The sequence below is a fragment of the Aedes aegypti genome, chromosome 1 (genome assembly GCF_002204515.2).
Source record: "Aedes aegypti strain LVP_AGWG chromosome 1, AaegL5.0 Primary Assembly, whole genome shotgun sequence".
NCBI lineage: Eukaryota > Metazoa > Arthropoda > Insecta > Diptera > Culicidae > Aedes > Aedes aegypti.
This window is the reverse complement of record NC_035107.1, coordinates 230,010,250-230,037,216: the sequence shown is the minus strand read 5'-3', so window position 1 is coordinate 230,037,216 and position 26,967 is coordinate 230,010,250. Positions and strand designations below refer to the sequence as shown.

Here is a 26,967-nt window from a genome sequence, read left to right as displayed (position 1 = left end):
AATTGAGACATGAATTTGCGAAAAAATACGCGTTTTAGTGAGACTCGAACACACGACCGCTTTAACCAACTAAGCTACAGAACACCTTATGATTCTGCGGAATAGAAAGCCAAACTGAATCCGAGTACTAACTATAAACACATCTTTTTTCGCAAATCCATGTCTCTTTCGGACTTAGATGCCAAACCCCCAACACGCTCACGTTTGTATCTCCCGATCGCAAGTGAGAGCGAATTGTTTATGGATACTGAGCTCTTACGCTCTACAGCCGCAATTCTAACTAACGAAATTAACTCAAAAGGGATTTGTTTCTCCAGCAATATCCTTCCTTTGACGAATGAGTTTTCAATATGGGATAACAAGTTTCTACTTACACAGGGTAGAAAATCGTCACCGTCAAATGAAAAAAAGTCGTCGACGAAACTAAAAAAAAATCGTCATCGTCACTCAACCACGACGATTTGCTGCAGTGGCCCGCCACAAAAGCTCGGCGTCATGAGGAACAAATAAGCCTCCTTCGTTATAGTCGAAACTTCGTTCGGGAGCTCTGAGTCGACTAAAAATATGAACCGTGGCGTCGATAGATTATGAACCTTTTTTGAAAAAAAAAAACAAAACTTGTCAAGAATTGAACAAACGATCTCTGATCCGTCAACGTCACGCGCTTACCAACAGAGCTATTGTTGAAGCTTGTGGAGTTCGGGTTAAATCGCCAATACAAGCAATTCTGGGATGGCATTCGCCGATAACCGATGACCAGACGACGCCCTGCCAGAGTTATTATACTGGATGACGATGTGTTTTTTTTATTTCATCATCGCACAGTGACAAAGCTGACGATTGCCTGCCCTTTACTTACATTATAGTACTAGCGTGTTTGGAACATTTCTTAAAATTTCTCCATAGTAATTTCCATATAAACCTACATTGTCTTTGGGCCATTTTTAAATCACCACATAGAAAGCTGTAAATTTTATAGAACACTATTGTTATAGGAGTATATGGGAGATTGGATTATCGAACATTTCAAAAATTTGAATCGCCCTAGTGTACACGTGGTGCATCTTTTAAATTTATCAATTAAACCACAATCAGTTTTCTGTTAATTTTTTGACTTATATTGTACGATGTTGGGATAATGAAAAAGCCATCAGAATAATTAATTTCACACGAATAAGGATTAGAACGGTCGGTTTTTGAAGGCTAACAAAATCAATTAGCATTTGGTTGAAAAATTCGACAATCTATATCTTCTATCTCCAAAAACGGCTTGTTCTCCAAAAGCACTATAAGTTAGTAGCCTCCCAAAAAAATTTATGTAATTTTTGTAGCAACAATTTTCTGCATATCATAGTGGAGAAAAATATATTAAACTAAAAGGAAACTTAAATGAACAGATTTTCAAGGTTTAAAGTACGTCATGACGGAAGTACTAATACATATAGCCCTTATATGGAAAATCACCTGGGCCTTCATAGTGTTACTTATTAGGTTTCCAAGTCATATTTAAAGCACAATAGGGAAAAAAGCTTTTTTTAGAAGGCCTTCCGATGCACAATGAAAAACATCGAAATTGTCTGCATGAAATTGATTTTTTTTTTCTACCAGTGGTCCCGGCAAACTTTGTCTTGCCATTAAGTAGGCTGTTGAAAAATTGCATGAAACGTCCCATACAAAATGAAAGTTATATTCACTCTCGTTTTACTGACTTTCTCGATGTATATTCTGAGTTTATTTTATTACGCAGTCACGTCGGAACACTTCAAGAATCTATAACTGTGAAAGAATTTGGTAAATTCGCTTGCTCAATTTCCATTTACATTCCAAAACCCAACAAATACATAGCTATAACTTTTTGAAATCTCAAATGATTTCTATATTGCGGGGAAATCTAAAAATTTGGATAGGCTCGCGGAAATAACGCGCGGTGAGCTATCTCCGCACAGAACAAAAATCACATAGTGTGCATTGAAGGCTGACTGAAAAAAACATAAATCAATCACTACTTTTCTCATCGTTGGTTCAACATGTCCTAGGAGAAGCCTTGGAAATTGAGCCTTCCATTTTATTTCAATGCTCTTAGACACCTATTCCTCCATGAGGGACACTAATTGGAATCGCGTAGAAGGAGACAGTTCATGAGATAAGGGATATTGATGTCATGAAGTCATCTAGCAAAACTGCACCCCACAGCAGAGCTCTCAGTACCTACGTAGATGTTTATGAAAAATATAATATTTCTGTTTAACTACTGGACGTGGACATTATTACAATTTTACATGTGTTCATAGTATACCAATCACTGTCGTAGAGAAGATTTTTAAATTTATTCCTGATTGTCACACCAATCAAAACAATCACACCTAACGACGAGCAAGGCTGACTTTGATGTTTAGCCTGGAAAATTTTGCAGCCTGAGTGTTTCAATTGGCTTGTTTAGGGGTATCCAGTTTCTTACATATTCTGAATCTACGTGAAAAAATGACTAGAATCCAAAATTTAACAATTTTCTCCGAGACCTGGAAGTATTTTTAAAACACGTTCGAAATTAGTATGGAAATCACTTTCGAGTCACCCCTCGGCAAATTTTACTTCAGGACGAGCTGTCATTATGTGAATTGAAACGTCATTGAGTCGACGGATCGAAATCTTTTTCAATCATTTATAATATCAAAATTAAGATATTGAAAAGCCATAAAATCGTGTTATACTTAGAAAAATGTGCTCTTTCGATCAAGCTACTCAGAACAGTGAATTTTTCAGCACTTAACAACCCAATTTTCCAGGAATCAATTTTTTTCTTGCAACGCGTAATATTATTTTGAGAGAATATCTCCTGTTAGAGTAATATTCGAACCACGATAACCAATCATAACATTTATATTGTATTTAAGGTAGGTGTACCAGTTATGGACATAATCGTTCCCTATTTCGCCATACGTGATAATTTGATTATTTTAAAAATTTTAATCATTCTGTGTGTTTTAGTAGTTTGATATCAAATGAATCTTTATGTTAAAACATTCAAAAATATTCAAAATGTGAAATTTTGATGGTAGTGTGCCATAAAATGCCCTCAATACAAAATATAATTCAGAATACTCATCTCTACTCACAAACGTTTTCCACTGTTTGAGAACCACCAATCTGATGAAGTAGCAACAACGGTCGCGATTCCACCAGCAGTGCAGTGGCGGAGGGTTCCGGTCCCGAGGAGAAACGTGCCCGGGCCCGACTTGGAAATGAGCAAAAGCAAATGGCGATAATAACGAAAATAAAACACCAAATAACATACCAGGCAATTATAGAATGAACTTTTAACAAGCATCTAATAATATATAATAAATAAAGTAAATATATGCCATTACTGGCCAGCGCCGAGCGAGAGGAGGAAAACCTGCCCATTTGGACGACGGTACGGAGCGTGTCACTAAAAGGATGGGGGTTTTGAATCTCGACGTGGGAGAACGATGGTAGAAAAACATGGCAAGCTGTGTGCTGTGATCGAGCGAAGAAAGGGTTGAAAGCATTATCCCGACCCGAAAGTGGAAAGCTCTGCGCTGCAAGCCGCTGACCAATCACAGACGAGTGCCAACTTGGATGAAATGATTGTAAATAAATTTGCGGGCTTGTGGCTCCGCCTCTTTCGAGATTTTCTTTTCGTTCTGCTTTCGGCTTACTTCGCAGAGCTTTGAGTTTGTCGGATCGTGTTCAATGTGTTGGTGGCGGCAGGGGCCGGTTGTTTGCGTGTGTTGGAGCACCCTGCGAGGCCCATGTAGTTGCTTTTTATTATGTGACCAGGCGTCGTTGAACGTGGAACGGCGTTTTCTACGTGCGTGTAATCTACGGGCCCCGTCTCCGTGTAAAGTGTTAAAAGCGTTGCTGGTTGTTGTTGTTTCGTTTTGTTTTTGCCGTTCCGGGCGGTCAGGGTGCTAAACGAGGCATGAACAAAAACACCCGACGTGAACAAATTAAGCTGTTTGCAGCGGCATGAAAGCGCCCCCTCGCGGTTTTCGACTAGCGCTTCAGGTGAATGTTTCGCGACCGGTGCAGAATAGCTGTCGTCATTAACGCAATGTGGCTTTCTAGGAAAATCTGGCCCCAAGTGATGATCGGTTCGAAGAAAATTCCTATCAGTGATTTACCGGAAACGATACAACAGCAGTGAAAAATCCTACGGTGTTCTGATTTAGAGTGTAAAATGATGCCACTGGCGCCTACTTCAGTTATGGCCATGCCTACGCAGAAACCCCGAATCGGGTTTAGTATCGAATCCATTGTGGGAGGAAATCGGATGAGCAAATCTCCTCCGCCGCCCCATTTCTCCCCAAACAGTGAAAGTTCCGAGCGACCTAGCAGTCCATTTAGTGATAACAGTTACCCTAGTGATTTCCCTCCGGGACATTTACGGTTCCCGCAAACCGCCGCGGATCTTCAACGTGCCCTCCGAATACCCAGGGAAAGTTGTTCTCCCAGTGAGTTCAGTCCGCGGATACAGCGGTTAAACCACAGTTCCTCGCCTCCGGTCGACCTAAACCGTAACAACCGACATCCGGATTCCCCCGCAGAATGTCAGGACCTGTCCCAGACAAGAAGTCCACCCCTTGCACAAACCCGGCTAACTCCCGAAGACCGCACATCCCCGTCCCCGTCACCACAACCACCAACTCAAGCCACCAAACCTATTGTAGTTCCTGGTATTCCCGCGGGATTGGTCCGTCCATTTCCGGTAGCGCCTCCTAACCACCTAAATGACCTCAAGCCCCCACTTCCGCATCCGCCGTTCCTCAATCCGCAAGAGATGGCCAACCTGCACAACCAGCACCTCTTAGCGGCTCAGTTCCAAGCGGCCGCAGCCCTGGCCCACGCTCAAGGATTCGCACCGGGGCATCCGCATCCGCATCATCCGATGCACCATCCCGGGGCGAATATTCCTCGCGACAGTTACCCGCTCTACCCGTGGCTGTTGAGTCGTCACGGCCGCAATGTGTTCCCGCCACGATTTCCTGGAAGTAAGTCTTGTTTTTTATTTGTTTTATTATGCCCTTGCATTTTACATTTCTTTATTGTTATGACTCGCACTCATCGCCCTGATGGCGATGATGATTGTGGACTGCTAAACGCAATGCTTGAAGAAGAAAAAACGCACAAACTCAAACACCAACGGAAATTATGCTAATGCGCTGAATGTGTGTGCAATCCGTATGAGGAATTGCGCACTTCTCGGGGCAATGAAAACGTTTGAGAGGTTTTTGGTAATTGAAGAACGGATTAGCATGTCACCTCTATTGAAAGTATCAGGCGATTTTTTCTGAGGTAAAATTCTAAGCAATTACATCTATAGCATTCTATCCCTCGAATAAGTTAATTAATCCACGAGCTGTTTAGTAAACAGATGAAAATCAAACGTAGTACTATACCATCTATTTCCGCTAGTGTTTGTATCCTTCGACTGATACACGTATTTCGACCTCAACTGTAAGGCCGTCTTCAGTGTCATGTTCTAGACTGGCCTTTTCCATTTAGTTGTTTTCTACAACTTATATACCGAGCAAGAAAAAAAATCATCACACCCTCAACAAGTTGATGATGGTCCCGCCATATACCCCTACAGAGATTTGAGCTAGACGATGTACATATCTGAGATTATTAATTATGATCAATTTTAAGCATCAAGATACCGCTATAAACTAAATTAGGGAAAGCTGAATCCATTGCCGTTTTCAAAATATAAAAGAACGTCTTGTTTTTGAGATATTGACTGTTGAAAATGCAGAATTTGGCTATTTCAGTCAATTTGAATACAAGCTTGCCAGCTTGTATGGCAATTTATGCGCTAAATTTGCCTCAGAATTCAAACATGTGTATAACAATACTTATCAACAAAGTTACCCTACCCTCAGGAACTACCCCAATGCTAGAACTTTTAAAAAAGTAAAACCCCAGTGAAAACTAGTCGGCGAAGTCAAACATGATCAAATGTTTCTAGGTTCAAATAGAAGTAACAAGAGCACGCCTAGTCGTGTTATTTAATGATTGACAACCTCGCATGCTGGTTTCAAAACTATCGGATTTCTCAAGAAATTTCCGACAATCAACCAGACAACTTACTAGTAATTCATGGAATTCTCCATATCTGAATTTTCAGTCCAAATTCGGTTGATGAATAGCCAAAAAGTCATTTAAACCTGTGTATGGCGTGTGGGACTTTTTTTAGATATAAGTTCGTGTTACATGTCTTATTAAAATACTAAGGACTGTTCATTTTATAAAGTGGACTTCTTGTACATGCAATATCTTCATAATTAGTCAATGAAATTGCAATCGGTTTTCTGTACATCGTTCGAGTAATTTTATACAATGCTGTGATAATAAAAAATCAATCAGAAGCCTGCTGAAAAATATCAACTTATTTTTGGAGCAAAAATTTTTCAGATATCATAACATTACACTGCGGAACATGTTTTTGTCTCAAGCACCAAAATACCACTATTACTCAATTAGGGGTTGCTGAATCCATTGCCGTTTTCAAAAATATCATAGCACGTCTAGTTTTTAAGATATTGACTGTTGAAAATGCTAAATTTGACGCTAAAAAACTTGCATACAAGTTTTCCAACTTGTATGTAAATTTATTTGCTTGATAATTGTCACAAAATTCAAACTTCATGTGCTAAACAATACTTTTTAACATAGTTCATAATTCTTCCGCTGGTAAAATGTTATTTTTTGGTGGTTCTGAAAAGTATTGTCTTATGCCATATAAGAGAAACGTAGAATTTTATATGGAGACTGCAAGCATGTTGAAAATATCGATTTAAACTGAATTTAATGGTAAAATTTACAACCAAATTATATCTAAATTGAAAGTTCAAGTCCTATTTTGTATGATTGGTGGATTGAATCACAAAAAAGTTTGATAAATTTTACATTGAATTTCATGTAAACATTAATAAAACCTGTGTTTTATACAACTTTGGAGACCTGTAGCTAAAAATTGGGACGTGCTGGAACATTTCTGAGAACGGCATCAAATTCAGCGACCCAAAATCTACTAGAGATACATAGTTTGCTCCTTGAGACAAGCAAAAATGTAATTTTTGTTACGCTGTGTTATTTTTCACCGATTTTTTTTAGAGAAAAATATTTTAAATTTAAATGGAACTGATACGATAAAAAAAATGAGTGTAAAGTACGTCCCGACGGAAGTACTAATATAGTATTATTATGAAAAATAACCTATGCCTTCTTAAAGTTGTTTATTAAATCCCTATGTCATATTTTAAACAGAAGACCTCTCAAAGCACAATAACAATCATCAAAATTGGATACACTGCTGTGGGATGGTACACAAATTATGTCACGCTAAATTTCAACTTTTTAGACCGCCTCCCCCCCCCTTCCCCCCTTATCACATTTTTTGTATGAGTCCTCCAAAAATTCTGTAAGGCTTGTCACGCTTGGCTCAACCCCCTCCCTCCCCCTTGGAGCGTGACGTAATTTGTGCATGACCCCTGTAATAAAATCGAATTCATGTTCCGTGCATTATTTTCATATTGTGTTATTCTGAGATTACCTATCAAAATATTTGGAGAAAAACGCTTGCCGTTTGCTGTAGATCGATAAATATGCGTACATGATTTCGAAAGTATGAGCTTTTTTCATAAAACGATTATAAAGAGTAAAATTTGTACCTTATTATCCGATCAAAACTCACGATTTAGGTATCTATTATAGAAATGTAGTTTATTTTGGTAATCTACACCAATTTTTACCACACTTTTTACTTTATTTTTTTGCTGAGAATATAAGGATGGTACATCAGCAAATTAGGCCATACAGGATCAATTACTAGAGTGACCTAGTATCAGTGAATGGTGGAATATTATTGATTTTTCTGAAGTTCTACCTTTAGTAGAATAGTAAATAATACCAACATACAATTTGTTCATAAAAATGAGGATTTTTGTAACGCGAAAAATAATGCTTATTTTTGACGAACAGTTTTTCTTAGGAGTTTTTGGAAAAACTTTTTATTTCTTCGACCAAAAGGATCTCGTAAGATTTTATATTTTCATAACATTGTTGAATAATAGTTGAACGATGCACAGAAAACAGATTACGATTTTAATAATAAATAAAAAAGATATAGCATGAACAAAGTGTCCCTCGTCACACATTGTCACAAATTGCTGAAGTCCTCCTCCAAACTAATTTAATCTTTTTATTCTATCCTTAAATATATATGTATCATCTATTTAGAACAATTGATATTTGCTTTTCTGAGATTCAGCAAAAATAAACCTGTAAAAACTTTGAAGTGGATAATTAAAAATTTCTCTGCTCTGTTTGACAAATTTAAGTGAAACATGATACCCAGTGAACCACGTATCGTATAAGAATGTGCATCCAAAATCACATATTCATGCGTCCAAAATCAGAATTGCACAAGATGCCATATTAAGCGTTATCAATGTCAATACAAGTTGTATATAAATCCCCAATACGATTCATAAACAACAATCTGTGTTGACAACAAAACATGTCGTAAATAGTGCAACATAGAATCACGTTATGTTATATAATTTGACAGATAATATATCAATCCAGTAAGCATCGTATGAAATCGCAATAACTTAGCAAAAATTGCCACCCAAACTTTGTCTATCTGCTGACGATGGGCCTCAAAGAACAACAAAGTATGTGTCGCTGTACATGAAACATGTATTAAAATTGGCAAATAATCGCTCTTCGGATAAGTAACCCTTGGTGGTACAGTGGTAAGGTGCACGATTCCGGATCCGCAGGTCCCGTGTTTTGAGACTCGCTGGAAACTTTTTTTTATTTTCTTCCAAATTTTGTGGCATCGTATATCTGATCGCAGAAAGTCCGAAAAAGTCGTGCCAAGTACGCATATAGCCTCCACTTTGGTAGGTATATAGCCTTTTCGTGCATTCTATACGATTGAATTGATTCGTATAGAATGATGTACAGCAAAAGTTATACCAACCAAAATGTTCACTGGGTATGCTACGTACAGTTGTGTTAGTAGTGAAAGCCGTTTTTCATACAAAATGATCAACTTTGGCATGCTGTAACTTTGTTTCCCTATGAGCAATCGGCATAAAATTTTGAAAGAGGTCTACAAATATCCTCAATTTATTTATCACAAAATTTCATTTTTTCACGGCTACAGCTAAAAAGTTTAGCACCAGGGGAAATCGCCCAGAATAATAGTAGTTTTAATAACTAAAATATTTGCTGTATTTTGAGTTTTTTTATATACTTATCATTTTTACAATTTTCACCAAAACTATAAATGTCAATTTTAATAAAATTGTTATTGAACAAAAAATTACAAAAGAAAAGCTATCAATATTTTACACGATTTAACCTGGTGCTTAACTTTATAACCGGTACTGGGAAAATTTTCAAATATTTATGATTATGAAATTGAGGATATTTGTACTTCTCTGTGATACACACCAAAAAAAAAATATTTCAAAATATAATTTTAATATTCACACAGACGAAATTACTTTGAATCAATAAGGTTTATTAAAATTAGGTACCATTAAACGGGGTAACTTTGATAGTTTTTTAGAAGAAAACTTGAATGTTTATGCATGCTGTCTCATAGAATTATAATTTATATTTTTAAAACAAGTACTGGTATCCTAGCTATCGATTTCAGTTGATAGATTGCCCAAAAAATTATTTTGAATAAATAAATAAAATAATTTTAAATAAAATAATTTTTCATATAATCGAAAGTCGGATTTCTGTTTTGGGGTAACTTTGATAGTATAAATATGGAGTATAAATCGAACAAAATTGAATGAATTACGAACATTTGTAGGGCATTGCATACCTCTAGGCGTTTAACGTTGTATGGAAATTTCTGACTTAGATTACAAAAGTTTGTGAAAATAATTTTTGATAAGAGATTTGAGACCATATTCAAGTTCTATGATAACTAGGCTGTCAAAGATAAATGACCAACTTTTCAAAACTACATCAAATAGTGATCGTAGAATAGATTGTTTATAAGCGTTTCGAAAATGCTAAAATCGAATCAATTTTTAGTATTCGTTTATAAACCCTCAAATGCTCTCGATTCAAACGAAAACAGCTCTTACATGAAGTTACATACTAATATTCTTTAGTTTTGCATTCGTTTTGCTTAACCGATTAACAGAAATATCGATATTTGGTGTAGTATGTGGTGGGTAACGCACTATCAAAGTTACCCGCATTTTCAAAGGGTCGTTTTACGGTACGTAACCAGATACATCTGGACTCATGTTTTTAATTTCATCGTCCTAAATAGTCGAAGATGCTCTAAATTCTGTGAGTCATAGAGATGCTTAATATTGCGAAACGTCTTGATATACATTATACAATGGAGCAGTTTTTCAGAATGTGCTCTAATTACATTCATGATGTGTTGGTCCAGAAGATTTCGATTTGTCTACACTTGACGTTTCCTTCGTTTAGTAATATTTTACTCTTATATGTCAAAGTTTATTCGTCGCAAATATCTCATTTTACATGTTTCAATAGTTCGAGTGATAGTTTGAGAATTATTGGTACAAAACCTGATCGGTAGGGTGCAGCTTAAATTTCATAAGTTTTCAAACTGTAATATTCAAATTGCCAAAAATATTGAGATTTAGAGGTTGCACAAATGATTTGAAAATTAATCTTTTATTATAGATCAACAAGATTTGTGAAATTTGCTTAACTTTTTGTTTTAAACCAATTTTGAACCTCTTAACTTCATTCTCTGAAAAACTGAAACTCTGAAATGTTTGGAAAATATTAAATTTCCTAAAAAAGTTACAGTTTTTGAAGTGAATAGTCAAAATTGAACGATATTTCCACCATATTTTCATATTACCAAACATAAATTTATCTTGTTTGACCATAACTTCTCATAGCTCGACCGATTCCAAATCGTTTCACGTAATTTTGATGATAATTCAATTGAGTTTGAACAATGTGAAATAGTCAATTCTTCATTACTCGATATTGGAAGGACTGTCGAGTTAGAGAGGTTTCGTGATTTAGAAATGTTTTGACATAGCTTTTTAATATGATCAGCTACAAATACACATTTTAACGAAAATAATATATATATTTTTTATTTTAAACAAGGTATACTGTTTTGCTCAAAAAAATAAAAAAAAAATCAACAAAAATTGTCAAGAAATTTTCTACAACGTGTTTCATTTGAAATAACGTTTCTTCTCAACTACGTATTGCGATAAAAAAAAAAAAAGATTTTCTTGACCATTTCTGACAAGAAATTTCCTAAGAATCGGGATAGTCGATTACTCTACTTTTCAAGTGTATGGTACCCATTATTAGATTGAAGTTCATATTTAAAAAAACTAGCAATTCTACTATGCTGCTCATAAATGCAGAAGTGAAACGTTTGCATTTGAGCTAATTTTACATTGACACACCACAAAATTATGTGTAAATTCAGTACGTGTAATGAACATCGCAAGTTTTTTTTTTCTTCTAAAAACACGTAAGAAATACCGAGTTTTTTCGTCTCATTCGGATTATAATACGAATGTACAGTCAGGCAAATAGACTATGGAAATATATAGAAACTGCTAATTAAAATTCGCCAGAACAAATCGGGTTGAAAATCATAAATTTGCCTTATGAAACCAAAATTTGAAAGCAAAATAAGTTGTCGCGGAATCGAACCAGGAACCTTGCGACCGATAGCCCCTTGCATACAGTACGTGCCAAATGCCGCATGTATGAATTTTGATAATTCAGCTCGCTGCGTGTAATTAATGTGCATCTTGTAATCTTGAAGAGTACGGTTCAACAAGTTCATTAAATATAATATTTAGCAAATTTTCTAGATATGATTTGAGTTAAATTTTACACATGTTCCAGCATTCCATGAAATGGCCTATGAGTGCTTGCATACAATTTGTTCGAAATATTCTAGTTCTGAAACTGTTGATTTTGAAGAAAAAATATCTCTGGAGAAATTGTAGTGAACCGTCTGGACTAAAAGAAAAAAAAATACACTAAAAAAAAGATTTTTGTTTTCATGAGAAAAATAAAACTTTAATTTTTAAATAAACAAGAGTTACATTTTTATTAGTTTTTAACCTTAGAATCTTGATAGAGAACAGATATCTAGGGCAAAATTTCATTAACGAAAAAAATTTCTAAAAAAAATTTAAGGACAATTTTTGGTAGATTTTCAAAATTTCGGTGTTTTGTCGAAATGATTGTGTTTATTATTTATTAAAACCATAATGATTATCATGATCACTTCTTTAGAAATAGCCACAGTGGAAATATATCAAGTTTAATGCAAAAACGTATTAATTAAATAACCAGATAAGTTTTCCATTGATTGTTCGCGATTCTTCATAAAAAAAATAAGTCAGTAGATTGAAATATGGCCCATACTCTAGCCTTTTTTATTATTTTATATTAGATTTGAGCATTAATTTGAAATAAATCGAAAATGGATACTTATAGAGAGGTGACCATAATAATCATTATGAGTTTAAATAATTTCAAAATTCTTATTTCATCATTGAAATGTATTTATATTACCAAAACACCATTTGACGTGGAATTCGTCAGAAATGAAATTGTTATATTAAGTGATCACATGATTGAGGTTGCCATCTGTAATCATGGGTCTTCTCGAGGCGTAGTGCTAACGCGCCCTGCCCACTTAAGCAAATTGTAAAATATGTGGAATGTCAAAATTCAATTCACGATAAACTGTGTTAGAAAACTAAATCAAAAAACTACAATTTTGGCACGGTTCGTGTATGGCGAAGGAAAACTGTATTTCAATTGACATTCACGGTAAAGAACAAGCACGATGATATCAATAGTTCTGCTATTGGATTAGTGCAAATGTCAAACCTTGACAATATCAAAGAAACTGCTCTTGTTGCACGTTTTGATTTGAAATTACATATAAAGTTAAAAAACTTCCACCAGACTTGGAATAGATTCGTCGAACTTCGTAGCGCAAGTTTTATATCTCACCTCATCAACTCGCATCTGTAAGAAGAATAAATAAATCTCAACGAGCTGTCGATTGCTTCAAAATCAACGATTTTTCACTACAGAGTTTAGTGTTAGAGATAGTAGAGCTGATCTAATGTGAAAACTCGACGATTGGTGTTTGAATTGAGTCAAGAGATCAATGCATTTAATCGAACTTGCTGATTTATTAAGTACTGTGTAAAATATACAAATATTTGTGTTCACATTAGCTTCTCCAATTTATCACGAATCATCGAATATGCCGTGATATAATGAAGAAGTATTTTCTCACTAAATGAATTTGATTAGAATCTCCCTAAAATTAAGTAACAATGGAGTGAATCAAATGTACAGTTTATAAGAAATTGATCAAATAGAAAGTTATTTATAATTTAAGAGTTATCATTCAATGTAAAATGTATGAAAAACATACAATTACCGTGGCATGATATAATCGAAATAGAGTCCGTGCCGAGATAAACATGAGCAGTGACGAAAACGAGAAATACTGTATTGTTTATTTCTATATGTATTGGTCAAATCAAACAAAAAGCAAAACAAAAGTAAAGTAAAAAATCTCAGTTTTCATTCAATTAAGTCAAATTTTAGGAATAACCTTCAAAATATAAAGGATGAGCGATTGGAAGCAAAAATGATATTTTGAACAAACACATTTCGAAGAAGCGTAAAACTTTCGTGATATGGGGTAAACGAAATCGTCCATCATCAGTTAATGTTAATGTCAACTTCCAATGGGCATTAAACTACTTGTCAACGTCAAATTGATTGAATAACTGGTAATTGATGTAATAAATGACTTTGTCAAAGATAGTAATGTTTTTTTTTATTAGGATTGCCTTCAATGTTATGTTTTCATGTAAATAAATGGAGTGCTCGAATCTCTCACAAAATGGGATGCTCTATAACCAATGAGCTTCGAAATAGCGTAATTGCAATATACGATACACGCATAACAACTTCCTCTGGTAACAATAGTCTCTATCAGTACTGCGTAAATTTTCGAAACTGTCATTTTTTACCAGCTACCCCTTCCCAACACGAATCACATCGTCACACCATTAAAAATCCTGATGCAAGTTCCATTAACTGCTAAACCTCCTCGCCGCCATACCGAAATGCATATGTCATACCCGTCGTCCGTCATTCGCTTCCATTATCCCTCTCCCTCCCCCCCCCCCAGAAGCTCTTTTTCCTGGAACGAAAATAATAAAACATCGTTGCTTCTATATTTATCAAAGGCATTAACACTCCATTCATGCATTATTACTTTTTTATTCAAACACGCTTTCGTCCGGTAACGACCTCATAAAAATTGAGTCAGCTGACAATAGCCTTACTACATACTGCTGATGCTAGAGCATAGACTTAAAAAAGCTAACGTCGTGTGCGCATTAGAAACGATCTGACACTTTCCCCGAGTTTTTCCGCCGCATATTCGCAGCGACTGTTTTGATTAACTCCGATGTGCAATCGCACAGCATGGAATAGGGTAAGTGTACCAATTGTGGATGCAATAAGTGATCAGTAAGATGGAGAACAGATTTTGGCTGAATTTCTAAAACATATGCATGATGTGAATTACTAGTTTAAAGCCTCGCGGAACAGTCGAAATCAACAGTTTAAGTATTAAATTGACTTAAGGCTTAAAAACATTTGTTTTCAAAATCTTTGTTTTTGTACCAATTAGGGTGCAGAACCACTTGGGCACTTCCATGATTCACTTTGGCATGGGGGGTTTTTCTCGGCCGAATTGTCTGAAACTTTGCAATAAGAAGCGCATCAGTACGACGCATATTGTGGCCAAATATGAGCGCTCTAGCATTCAAAAACTGCCGAAGTGAATCAAAAGTGCCAAGAATGGGGTCCGGCTCCCTATCGCCATCACCACAAAATATACCAAGGAAGTTATGAAACTATTGTGTATAACATTTTCCAGAAATGTGTTAAATTGATACTAAGATACTAAGAGATGACCAACATCGGGTCATGTGACCCAATAAAATAAATCTCTTCTTATTCCCACCATTGCCATAATTGGCACATCTACCTTACCTACTGTCTCACAGGACCGTATGAACAACATGACTTTGACGGGTGATGATCCTTACTTGCGTTGTCGTGTCGTGCTCGTTATTATTTCTCTGCAGAGCGCGGGGTTCGATCATCATCTTGCAGACTGCACCTGGGGTGCAAGTAACAATATTTATTTTTAATTTTCCGTATTTTGTTCCTCTTCAATGTCACTCAGATTGAGAGATGCGCGCCCATCGGGAGAATTAAAGGACCTTATAACGCACGTACGGTGTTGGGCTTCTTTTTTGCTTTTCCATACAAAACGGTTAGTTCTGGAGGCTTGAATCGGAATTATTTGTTGACAGATTTTAATATAACTTTTACTACACATTAGATATAACTTGAATTTTAACATATAGGTAGGGGTACCAGTTATGAACATAGTGGTTTCCTATTTCGCCATAAAACATTACTGTAATCTCTACAAATGTTGAAAAGTTTTGTGTGTTGTAGTAGTTAGATGTAAGATATATCTTGATGCTAAAACATTCAAAAGGATTTAAAATGTGAAAAAAAGAAGGTTTGTTAAAATTTTTACAAAAAAAATGTGATAATACAATGGGATTTCGTTTTGGCAACATAGTCGACATTTTTGAAATCATATGATATCGAGACTGCGGAATGGTGCACTTCGAAGCCTAGTTCCGTAGGGTTGGGCTATGCTATGAATCTATAGTCCCGTAATGTTAATTGTGAAATACGCTCTGAATGTTTTTTATCGCATAAATGTCCTCAATGATTTAATAATCTTTATGCACATTATTGGGTCATGTAAAATCTATAATTGCATAAGTGACTTTCATTTTAGAAATGTACATTTCTTTAAAACTGTGTAATAATACGAAGAAAAGCAATGAAATCAATTACTGTATTTTTTCAAAGATGTAAAAATTTTTGATATGAAGGATATCTGCCAAAAATATTTCACTGGAATTATTAACTGCTAGATTATAGAAGTACAAACTACAACTATGATATGCGTTTTAGATTTAGAAGTGTTTACAAAAATTTCATTACCTTATAACGGGATAACTATGATTGTTTTTGAAGAAAGTCTAATTATTTTTCCATTTCGTACAGTATATTAGTTATCGATTGCAGTTGAAAGATATTTTCTATAGAATTGAAAATCGGTTTCGATTCTAGGGAAACTTTGATTACAATGGATACACAGATAACCCTCTACCGATTTACTGTTAAGCATTATAATTGGATTTAAAAATAATAATCAAGAACTGAAATTCAAAATTTTTGGAAAGAAATCATTTTAAGTTGAAAAAAAACACCAAAAAATTTAATTTAATTATATTTCTGAAAATTAATTAAATTAAATTAAATTAATTTTAATAAAAACGGTTGAGCTCGCATTTTTTTTTTTTAGAAAATCTCTGAACGAACACCACGTTTGCTAAAAAAAAACAATTTTTTGCTATGCACTCGTTGATGCCTCTCGGTAAAAATCTGATACCAATATTAAATGAAAAGAGTTTGTATACTTCCAAAACTGCAAAAGAAACCGCTAATTATACATGTAATATGTTGTTTGAATCTACTCATTCTTAATCACTCTTTATGCCAAACGACTTTATGCCAAATGACCTTATGCCAAACAGCCTTATGCCAAACGACTTTGTGCCAAACGGGGTACAATCGTTAAGTAATCCTTGGTTTCAGTCTCCTTATGCCAAACGACCATTATGCCAAACGACCATTATGCCAAACGACCGTTATGACTTTATGCCAAATGACCATTATGCCAATCGACTATAAGTTAAAAGGCTTTATGCCAAATGACCTACCGCCGGCCGTAATGGCCCTGTATTGTGTTCGCTGCTCATGATAGTATCTTTATATCTAAGTGTTTATCTTATAATGATTTTATCGATGTTTTAGAGTGATTCAATGTATTTAATATTGAGTATTCTGTTTTGGCTACCTTAGGTACCTCACTGGACTTTGACCCTATTTCGAAACTACGCCAGTTTTTATTAATAATCAAATTAATAATAAAAAAATAATTGAACAAATTAATAACTTTTTAAAAACTATATTGAATTCCCGATCTAACCGTGGTAGAATCATCAAAAACCGGTTGGGATTCAACAAAATTATTGCAAGTTTAAATTTGAGCGCTTTTTCATGTAGGTACTTTGTAGGTTAAGAACAATTTTAAGCGTAATTAATAACTTAAATCGGTAGGTCTTCAAATCTGCTGCGAAATACACAGACAATTTTAAATAAATACATTGATTAATTCATAAAACCAAGTATTAAAAAAAATTCAAAAAAATGATTGGAACTATTACCGAGCTAGATATAGTATGAATTTAAATTGTTTGTAGAATAGTGAAAGGGCTATATCTGAGAAGAATCTTCAAACCCTACTAAGCAAAATCACTAAAATTTCATCTGTCCCTAAGATTTGTGTTGGTAGAGTTGATGCTCAAGGCTATCAAGTACAAAAAACTAAGGTAATTCCATGATGGTGCTACTGTTCCTCTTATATCGTTTCTCCGAACGCAATTTCTACTAACGCCAGTTCATCTTGGGTCCATTGCCATTCCCCAGAATGAACAGTTTTCTCGAAATAAGGTATGATAAGAATTAATAATATACTTCTGTTTTCCCATTGGGGCCCTTTATCTCAACTTCTGGAAGTCGGAATAAGCAGAAATGTTAATGATCTTTAAGTACCTCGAAATTTTGTCAGTTGTAAATTTCAAAGCGTTTCAGAAGGTCATTCAATGACAAAAGTAATTAATCGAAAGATTTTTGAAAAACACAAAAATGGTAAGTTTTTTAAGTGGTTGTTTTGATCTGCAAATTTGCTTAACTTTTTAAAACGCACCAACTACCCACAACCTACTGTTTTTTTTTTTAATTGAATCAAAATATATCTCGATTACTTATAGCTGTCATAAAATACCAAAAGAAGAGCTCATGGTACACAAAGCGATATTTGCTGACATTCCTCGACCTCTTGAGTCGAAATATGGTTTACATATTGATACCTCATGATAGTATCGCCTCATAACCGCCACTACAATTCATTTGTGTCGTAGTTTAAGCTCTAATTTATCAGGTCAAAACCAACATCGATTTTTTGCAAATAATGCTTGCATTTCCGCCATAAATGAATTGAAATCAGAACGATATCCCCTCACCCCTCTTATCTTCCCAGACGCGCATCCACTTTCAATTTCCTGTCATTTTGTAGGTGTGCAAATTATCGCAAAACCCAAATGCCTGCACATGGTATCGATAACCGTTCTCAGTCCGATTTTTTTACTATGGGTTCGCGAATCCTCACCCGAACAAACGTGCAACGACCAACCAACCGAGCAGAGTTGGTGTCCCGGCGTTGACAGTGAACGATAAATCAATAATATTTATAAACAAGCGGCCTAACAACAATTTATAAAATCACCTAGTTTTTATTTCCTTTCGCTGCGCTGCTCTTGTAAGGCGCACTATGACACAGAATACTACTGAGGTTGGCCAAAACATAGCCTTCCTTAGCCGAATGGTAAGAGTCCGCGGCTTCAAAGCAAAGTCGGTCCAGGATCTTTTCGTAATGGAAATTTCCTCAACTTCCCTGGGCATAGAGTATCATCGTACCTGCCACACGATATACGATTGCGAAAATGGCAATATTGGCAATGAAAGCTCTCAATTAATAACTGTGGTTGTGCTCATAAGAACACTAAGCTGAGAAGCAAAACTCTGTCACAGTGAGGACGTAATACCAAGAAAAAAAAAGAAGAGAAGTTGGCGAAAACTCGTAAGATGTTTTCGACAGTTTCCTAAATTCAAACATTTATAAACATCAAAATCTAGATTCTTTTGGCTGACAAGAATTTTGCACCAAATCGTCCCTGATTGTGGCCGAATTTTCCTGAGAATTTCAGATTTTTGGCCAATTCCATGAGATAGTGTTTTGGCCAATCAAAGCTGGTTTCTGTCCCATAGTGTGCCGCTTCGGTCCGGTTTGCTTTCAATGTCTGGCATAATAAATTTCAAAATCATCACTCCTGGCTTGGCGGCTGGAGCGTTTAAGGCTGTTAGTTGGATTTATATGTATATTTGCAAAACTAACAAAAAGTCGAAGGAAAAACTTCAGCAGCTCCAGCAGCAGGAAGCAGGGGTCGTGTGTGAACGACGGAATCGAGACCGTTCTGTTGCAAATCGATATTACCTGTTTCGGAGATAAGTTGGCAGCTACTGGTTTTCAGGATATATAACCTAATGGATTGAGAAAGACTGCGGAGCAGCTAGGGAAAGACTTCAAAGGTTCAAAACTATTTGTTTTTCCCGAAGAGTGATGATTATTTGCTCACTTGCGGGTTTGTTGAAGTTGGCTAAGTTGCTACTCAAGCCAGGTTTTGATCTATTTTACTGCTGTGGTAAACCGTTGGAACAACATTTTGGAAACATAACGAAGAACGGTTTTGTAGATTTGAGGCAAAGCATTAATGGATGCATATATTTTGCAGCGTGTGAACGTGCACTGTGTTAATGGCGACATGAGTAATGGGGGCATACTGATTGGCTATTTTTGCATAAACTTTGCCAACAAGACGTGTGGAGTGTGGAGCTACTTAATTAATCATTTCCAAATTTGTAATGGTTAAAGAAATTGGTTAGATCATTTAAGGCTTTATATTCAATTATTGAAAATTGATGAGATTTCAGCATAACAATCAGTTCTAAGATAACTATTTGATGAAGTTTCAGATCTCTTTAAATCACATATCCTCGACAGCCTTGTTAAATTAGAACTTGAATTCGATTTCAAATCTATGCATAGCATAGCATAGCATAGCATAGACTGACTGTACAGTGTACATGTGAGCATACCCCATTAGGCATAAAGACGTTAGGCATAAGGACGATAGGCATAATAATGTAAGGCATAATGGACGTTAGTCATAAAGACATTAGACATAATGGATGTTAGGCGTAAAATACGTTAGGCATAATGGTAGTTTGACATAAAATAACTTGCGTGTGTGCCGTTTGAAACTCGTCTTATATCAAATCGTTTTCATTTACAAATTCCATCACGCTGATGAGAGTGAGTGGGTATCCTCAAGATTAACCGGCTCATAAAAATAGTGCAAAATTCATACAAAAAACGTTACGAGGAGGTGGATTTATTGGTTGACCATAGACGGCTGTTTTGGTGTTATGAAATTTGACAATGGACTCATTATTGCAAGATATGGAAGAAGATTGTTGTCATGGAAAAAGTATTATTCTAAAATCCTGCTCAATGCATTCTAGGATTGTACCCCGTTTGGCATAAAGTCGTTTGACTTAAGGTCGTTTGGTATAAAGCCGTTTGGCATAATGATTGACTTAGAATAAATATCGGCATTTTTTAAGCTTTTCCTGAGATCAACACCACCGAGCTCATAGCAAAGATTTTTGGTAGGTTCTCAACAAGCGTGGTGTTCGTTCAGAGATTTTCCAACCTATGAATTTCAAAAATTTTTGTGACATTGGAGATCATTTCTAAATAAAACACGTGACGGGTCTGGTGGAAGATATTTTCGGAATAATAATTTTCTCTAGATCCCAGAACATAGAGTATCTTTGCGCTTGTTGTGATATACATCAAATATATTAAATACATTGAATATATTAAATTGGCAAAGAAAGTTCACAGTTATTAATAAAGAGTACGCTCATAGAATATTTCGCTGCAGATCAAGCTTTGTTTCAGTTTGGACGTAACACTTAATGAAAATTACTCGATAAAAGAAAAAAAAATATTAAAAGCTCTAATCCAAAGATCTATTTATGCAGCATAATGCAAATATTTATTTATTTATTTAATTATTCACCGTCTTCGGCCTTAGCCGTACAGACTGTATGCTATTCTAGACTATATTCTTTATATTCTTAATTCTACTAACAAATACATTTTTGCTTATATCAATGTCGAACAGATAAAATACAGTGTTGAAAGCACGAAATATATACAATAGCAGATTATTTTCCGTATAAAATGATTAAGGCTCTAGTGCATTAAAATCTTTTCACAGCATAGCTCCAATGAACAACACATTTGTAAAGAAAATATTTGTTTTAAAACTTTTCAATTATTCAATATAAATTTTTCAAATATTGAACATCAAAACGACCGTCTATTACCGAAAGAAGGGAAAATTTGTGATTGAAATAATGTTTTTTTTTCCAGACGGAGATCATGCGTCGGCAAAAAAAAACAATATATCTAATACTGGTAGGTTCTAAAGTAATTATCATTCTTACAGCACGTCTTACAAAAATATATGAAAATGGTAAGCTTTACTAAAGAATAAAATTTAAATCAGTGTTAATATAAAGAACAGCCTATTTTTAAAAGGAGGCAGAATTTATGATTGAACCAATAGAAGATTGGACGCCAACATTTATTGCGGCATAATATAATGAAAATACATCAAAAATTGCGTTCAGAATCATCGAAGTGATTGTGCTACTTTTCCTCGTTTGTCGGTTCCCCGAATGCAATTTCCTCGAATGACCGGTTTCCCCAAAAATTGTGCAGTTTAAATCGGTGCTATAATAGTCTTCAGTGGCTGGATAGTGAACGAGAAAGAACGATAAGCAATCAAAAGAAGGAAGTATTATGAGTGATAAAACATTTTCGGGGAAGTGGACTAATCGGGGAAATGGGATATACGGTGAACTGGCATTCGGGTAACTCTCGTTCGTGGAAAAATAGCACAGCCCATGGAAATAACTGCAGTAATCGATTTCTCTTTCGCTGATAACTTGAGCAGGTAACTGACAAAATAATATTTAAGAAGCATAACTCCAAAGAACAGCCGATGCATAAAAAAAGGTGAAATTCATTTAAATTTTAAGGTTACAGTTTTCATACCTATAAATATGGTTACATAATATTTAGAAAAAAAAACATAGATTGTTTGAAAGAAGGGTAAATTTGTGCTAAATATATAAAAATCCTCAGTGCAAAAAATTATTTCAATAGCGAAACTAAATATAAGAATCAATATTTTATAGAAAGGTAATTTTAGGATAAATAATAGACTTTATGCTAAATGACCATTATGCCAAACGACTTTATGCCAAACGGCTTTATGCCAAAGGACCTACCACAGGCCATTTGGCATAAAGTCGTTTGGTAAAAAGCCGTTTGGCATAAAGTTGTTTGGCATAATGGCCATTTGGCATAAAGTCGTTTGGCAAAATAAGTCTGAAACCAAGAATTTCATAAGATGACATTCGTTTTTACGTTTCTATTGGATCTTTCTGATGACATCAGGTTTGTTTTGGAGTCAATTGACACAAAATGATACTTTATTCAACAATCATATGCTCTATAATAAACTAAGCATATTATGAAAGCTTTTGTCAATAGTATTTTATTATTTATCCAGAACTCTTTCAAATATCCATTCTTCTTTTGAGTTTCGCTCTTCTACTTTCGAGTTTGCACTAAAGATTTTGATAAATTTAGCACAAATTAACCCTTCTTTCAAACGTTCTATTTTTAAATAACGTTTAAAAAACATAAAAACCTACTCCGGGTAATCGAGTAAAAAATTCTGGATAATCGAGTCTGCAGATAAGTGAGTCCGACCTGTATACAGCAAAAAGAAATATGGCGAAATATTGCACAATTTTTCATTAACTTTTCCAGTAATTTTACCAGTTGAACAAAATCAAAAACTTTGCCAGAATTAATAACCCTGAAGCTTATTTCAAATCTATCTGTAACATTCGCATTTTCTAGAAATTACTGACACATGTTTTAATGTGATGTAAACTGTTGATTGAAATTAAAATAGATTTCACCTTCTTTTATGCGTAGGCTGTTCTTTGGAGCTATATATTTTAAATATTTTATTGTTTCCAACTAACAAAAGGGCGGCATTTAATAACATTGATCTGCTCAAGTTAACACCGAAAAGAGACATCGATTACTGTAGTTACTTCGATGGGTTGTGCTACTTTTTCCCGAATGTCGGTTCCCCAAATGTCGTTTTCCCGAACGCCAAATCCCCTAATGCCAGTTCTCCGAATATCCAGTTTTTGCCAACATGTTTATAGCCGAGAATGATAGAATACCTCCTTCTTTTGATTGCTTATCGTTCTTTCTCGTTCACTGTACAGTCACTGAAGACTATTATAGCACCTATTCAAACTGCACCACTTTTCGGGGAAATCGGGTATTCAGGGAAAAGGGTCATTCGAGGAACTGGCATACGGGGAACCGACATTCGGGGAAAAGTAGCACAATCACTTCGATGATTCTGAACGCAATACTTGATGTATTTTCGTTTCATTATGCCGCAATCTTCTATTAGTACGATCATAAAATTTGCCTTCATTTAAAAATAGGGTGTTCTTTATATTTAAACTGTTTTAAATTTTATTATTTAGTTAAGCTTAGTTTAATTTTTTTCGTGTTTTATCATTTCTTGTAAGACGTGCTGTTATATTGATAATTACCTGCCGATATTCAACATTTCGTTTTGCAAACACAAGGAGATCAAGATGGAAAAAATATTATCTTAATCAAAAATTCTTCCTTTTTTCGATAATGGACGGTGTTTTCAATGTGCACTTAAAAAAATGAAATTGATATTGAATCGTTGAAAATTTTTGCCCAAAATATTTTCCTTCAGAAATGTGTTCATTTGAGTTATGATGTGAGAAGATTTTTTTGCGTTAGAGCCTTAAACATTTTAAACGAAAAATAATCTGCTCTCGTATAAAGTTTTTTTTTGTATCATGCTGCAGTAATAGATCATTGGATTAGAGCTTTTAATATTTTGCAAATAAATCTTCCCTCTTAACAAGTAGTTTTCATCAAGTGTTACGTCCAAACTGGGACAGAGCATGATCTGCAATGTAGAGAAAATTATTATTCCAAAAGGATCTTCCATCAGACCCGTCACGAGTTTTGATTTAGTAACTGATATTCTAAGCTCATTCTAAGTGAATCATTATGCCAAACGGCTATTATTCCAAAATGACCGTTATGCCAAACGACTTTATGTCAAACGGCTTTATGCCAAAGGACTTTATGCCAAAAGTGGTACAATCGTCGCAAGGTACTAATACAGCAGGTTCAAAAGTGTTTCATTTGAGGCCTACCCTAACCGATATCGGAACATCCGGATGGGACCATGTATCGTTATTGGTCTATAGCACCATGTCTATTTACTTATAGTTGAAAAATCATGAACTTTCAATCTTCTTGGGTTTCCTATCGGAACCTGTACCAGATAACTATGTGGCCACAATGGTCCTTTATGGTATTGAACTGCTCAGGATAGTATCTTTATGTTTAACTTTATATATAACTATCTTTATATTTAACTATATTTACTACTGAGTTTTTATTTTGGCCCTATTTCTAAACTACACCAGTTTTCGAAATTATTAACTTTCATTATATTATATTATAATTTTATTAGATTACCGATCTAACCGTGGAGGAATCATCAGAATAGGTTGAGATTTGAGAAGGTTATTGCAAGCTAAAGAAAAAAAAAGATCGATTTTTTATGTTGCTACATTAAAAGTTAATATAAATCTGACTTTATAAGGGCGATTTTGGGTTCATTATGAATAAAAATGAGATTAATCTTACATCAAAGTTTTTTTCTATCTTGAATAGATGACCAGATGACTAGATATTCGAAAAACGATCTCGTTACCAACAGACTAAAGGTTTAAACGTAATTTAATTGTACTATCGGCAAATACTCTCATAGAATTCTGGAAAAAGATTTTACCAAATCATGAGCGTGACTTATGCAGAACCCTTGGCAGGCTTGTAACTAATATACAGGTTTTCTACACAAGGAACTTGGAAAGGAAGCTGGACGAGAATACCCCATTAGGCAAAAAGACGTTAGGCATTAGGACGTTAGGCATAAAAAATATTTGTGCATATAATGCAAATGATTAACATTACAAAAAAATGAAGACAACAATCAAGAGTCATGTCAAGAATTTAAATTATGATAGGTGACATTATTTTCAACAACTTCTTGGCGAAACGGTTCTCCGACATTACCCGGAAAACAATCACCCGGAATGCAATTTACCGGAAGACCCATACCCGGAAAACCATTACCCGGAAGGACCATTTAGGGGTCATGCACAAATTACGTCACGCTCCAAGGGGGGGGGGTCGAGCCAAGCGTGACCAGCCTTACAAAATCTTCGGAGGACTCATACAAAAAGTGTGACAAAGGGGGGGAGGGGGTCGAAAAAGTTGAAATTTAGCGTGACATAATTTGTGTACCATCCCTTACCGGAAAACTATATCTCCATTTCTCGATTTTTTTCATTAACGTCCTTGTAACCGTTTTACGGTCATTCAGGTCAGTATTTTAACTAAAAATATTTAAAACGACCACCAACGATAAGGTTCTTATTTCAAAATACATAAGCACCAGAAAGAAGTCTAAGATATCTTTATACTTGATCATGTAAATATTCACCATCTTCATATATTTGCATTTCATAAATGATTCACCCTTTTCTTAAAAATAAGCTGTTCTTTCAACTTATCTTTTTAGCTTGCCTTGGCTGAACTTGCTAAATTTGGCTACAACTATGTAACTTAACGTTTAATATTCGACCGTTGATTCTCCAAGTGTCCAAACTTTAATACATAAATAAGCATTGATTAGAATGTTGTTTCCGAAAACTTCAATCAACCGATTGTAAATCCCCAGTATATCCCTTTTTCTAAAATGATCCATTTCAGGTCATCTGATATTCACCCTTCTTTATTTGGTTGGCGGTTCTTTTGAGTTCTAACGATCTCGGCATTTTTTTTGCAAAATGTGTTTGGTCGAAAATGATCAAATATCTTATTATTTTGATTGCTTATTGTTCTTTCTTGTTTATAACACTGGTATTGAATTCGGGGTACAGACATTCAGAGTTATGACATTCGGAGAAAAATAGCACAAACAATCAAATTCAAATGAAAAGTAGATCTATTGAGGTTCCAAAGATGGACGTTACAATGGCAAATAGTGTCTCTACTCTCAATCACCAAGGCACTCTTAGTTTTCGTCTTGATTTTTTAAGCTTTCCCCAAACCATAAAGCTGACATGAGAATTGAATTGTTGTATGTTGCTTCCCTCGCAAGATAGATGTTTTTTTATTTTATTTTGATACAATATTGAAATTGGATTCTGATCTGTTTAACGTAAGGGAATAAGAAAACCATCATAACTCCAAACATTTTTTAATGCTGAGATGTTTCATTTACTCAAATGCAACCTACCTTATTTGCTAGGCTTTTTTCGATTGCGATTAATAAAGGTGGTACCTTCCTGGTACGGTCTCGGACATAAAAGGAAATTATAAATTCTTTTCATTACTTCTATCCTTGTAATTTTTAGTTTTATAGCCTAAATTTGAAGACATAGTTTTCCAATCTATATCAGGCGATTCTTTTCTAATTAGGTCGCCAATAAAATTACATGTTCAATTAATTCTTGGTATCGTGAAATTTGTTCATAGTTTAAGGCTTACGTTGCGGCAAAGTGAAGTTATTCAGAAAGATCAAGCTGAGGTTAGTAGAATTGAATACCACCGGTTCAAAATTATTTCTGGTTGACAAATTTGATAACGTTCCAGAGCTAGAGTACTTACATACTTGTCAAACTATGAACAAATGCAAAAATGGTGCGTTGACATAGACACTCAGCTAATATTTGTAGAAATGCTCCAAGAACAGCTGAGAAGCAATTTTTGTCCCAGTTGAGTCGTAACGTCGGCAAGAAGAACAACATATAGAATGTCCATGGTTAGCGTGACATAAT

General features: G+C 34.9%; 1 protein-coding gene across 1 annotated transcript in view; it reads left to right on the top strand.

The window, feature by feature from the left end:
* The first annotated feature begins 3,804 nt into the window (after positions 1 to 3,804).
* LOC5578274 (homeotic protein empty spiracles) overlaps positions 3,805 to 26,967 on the top strand; it is a 113,843-nt gene continuing 90,680 nt past the window's right edge. Inside the window, exon 1 of the mRNA XM_001663752.2 lies at positions 3,805 to 5,012. Coding sequence (XP_001663802.2) covers positions 4,202 to 5,012 — 811 coding nt within the window. The 5' untranslated portion in view covers positions 3,805 to 4,201. The remainder of the gene's footprint in view (positions 5,013 to 26,967) is intronic.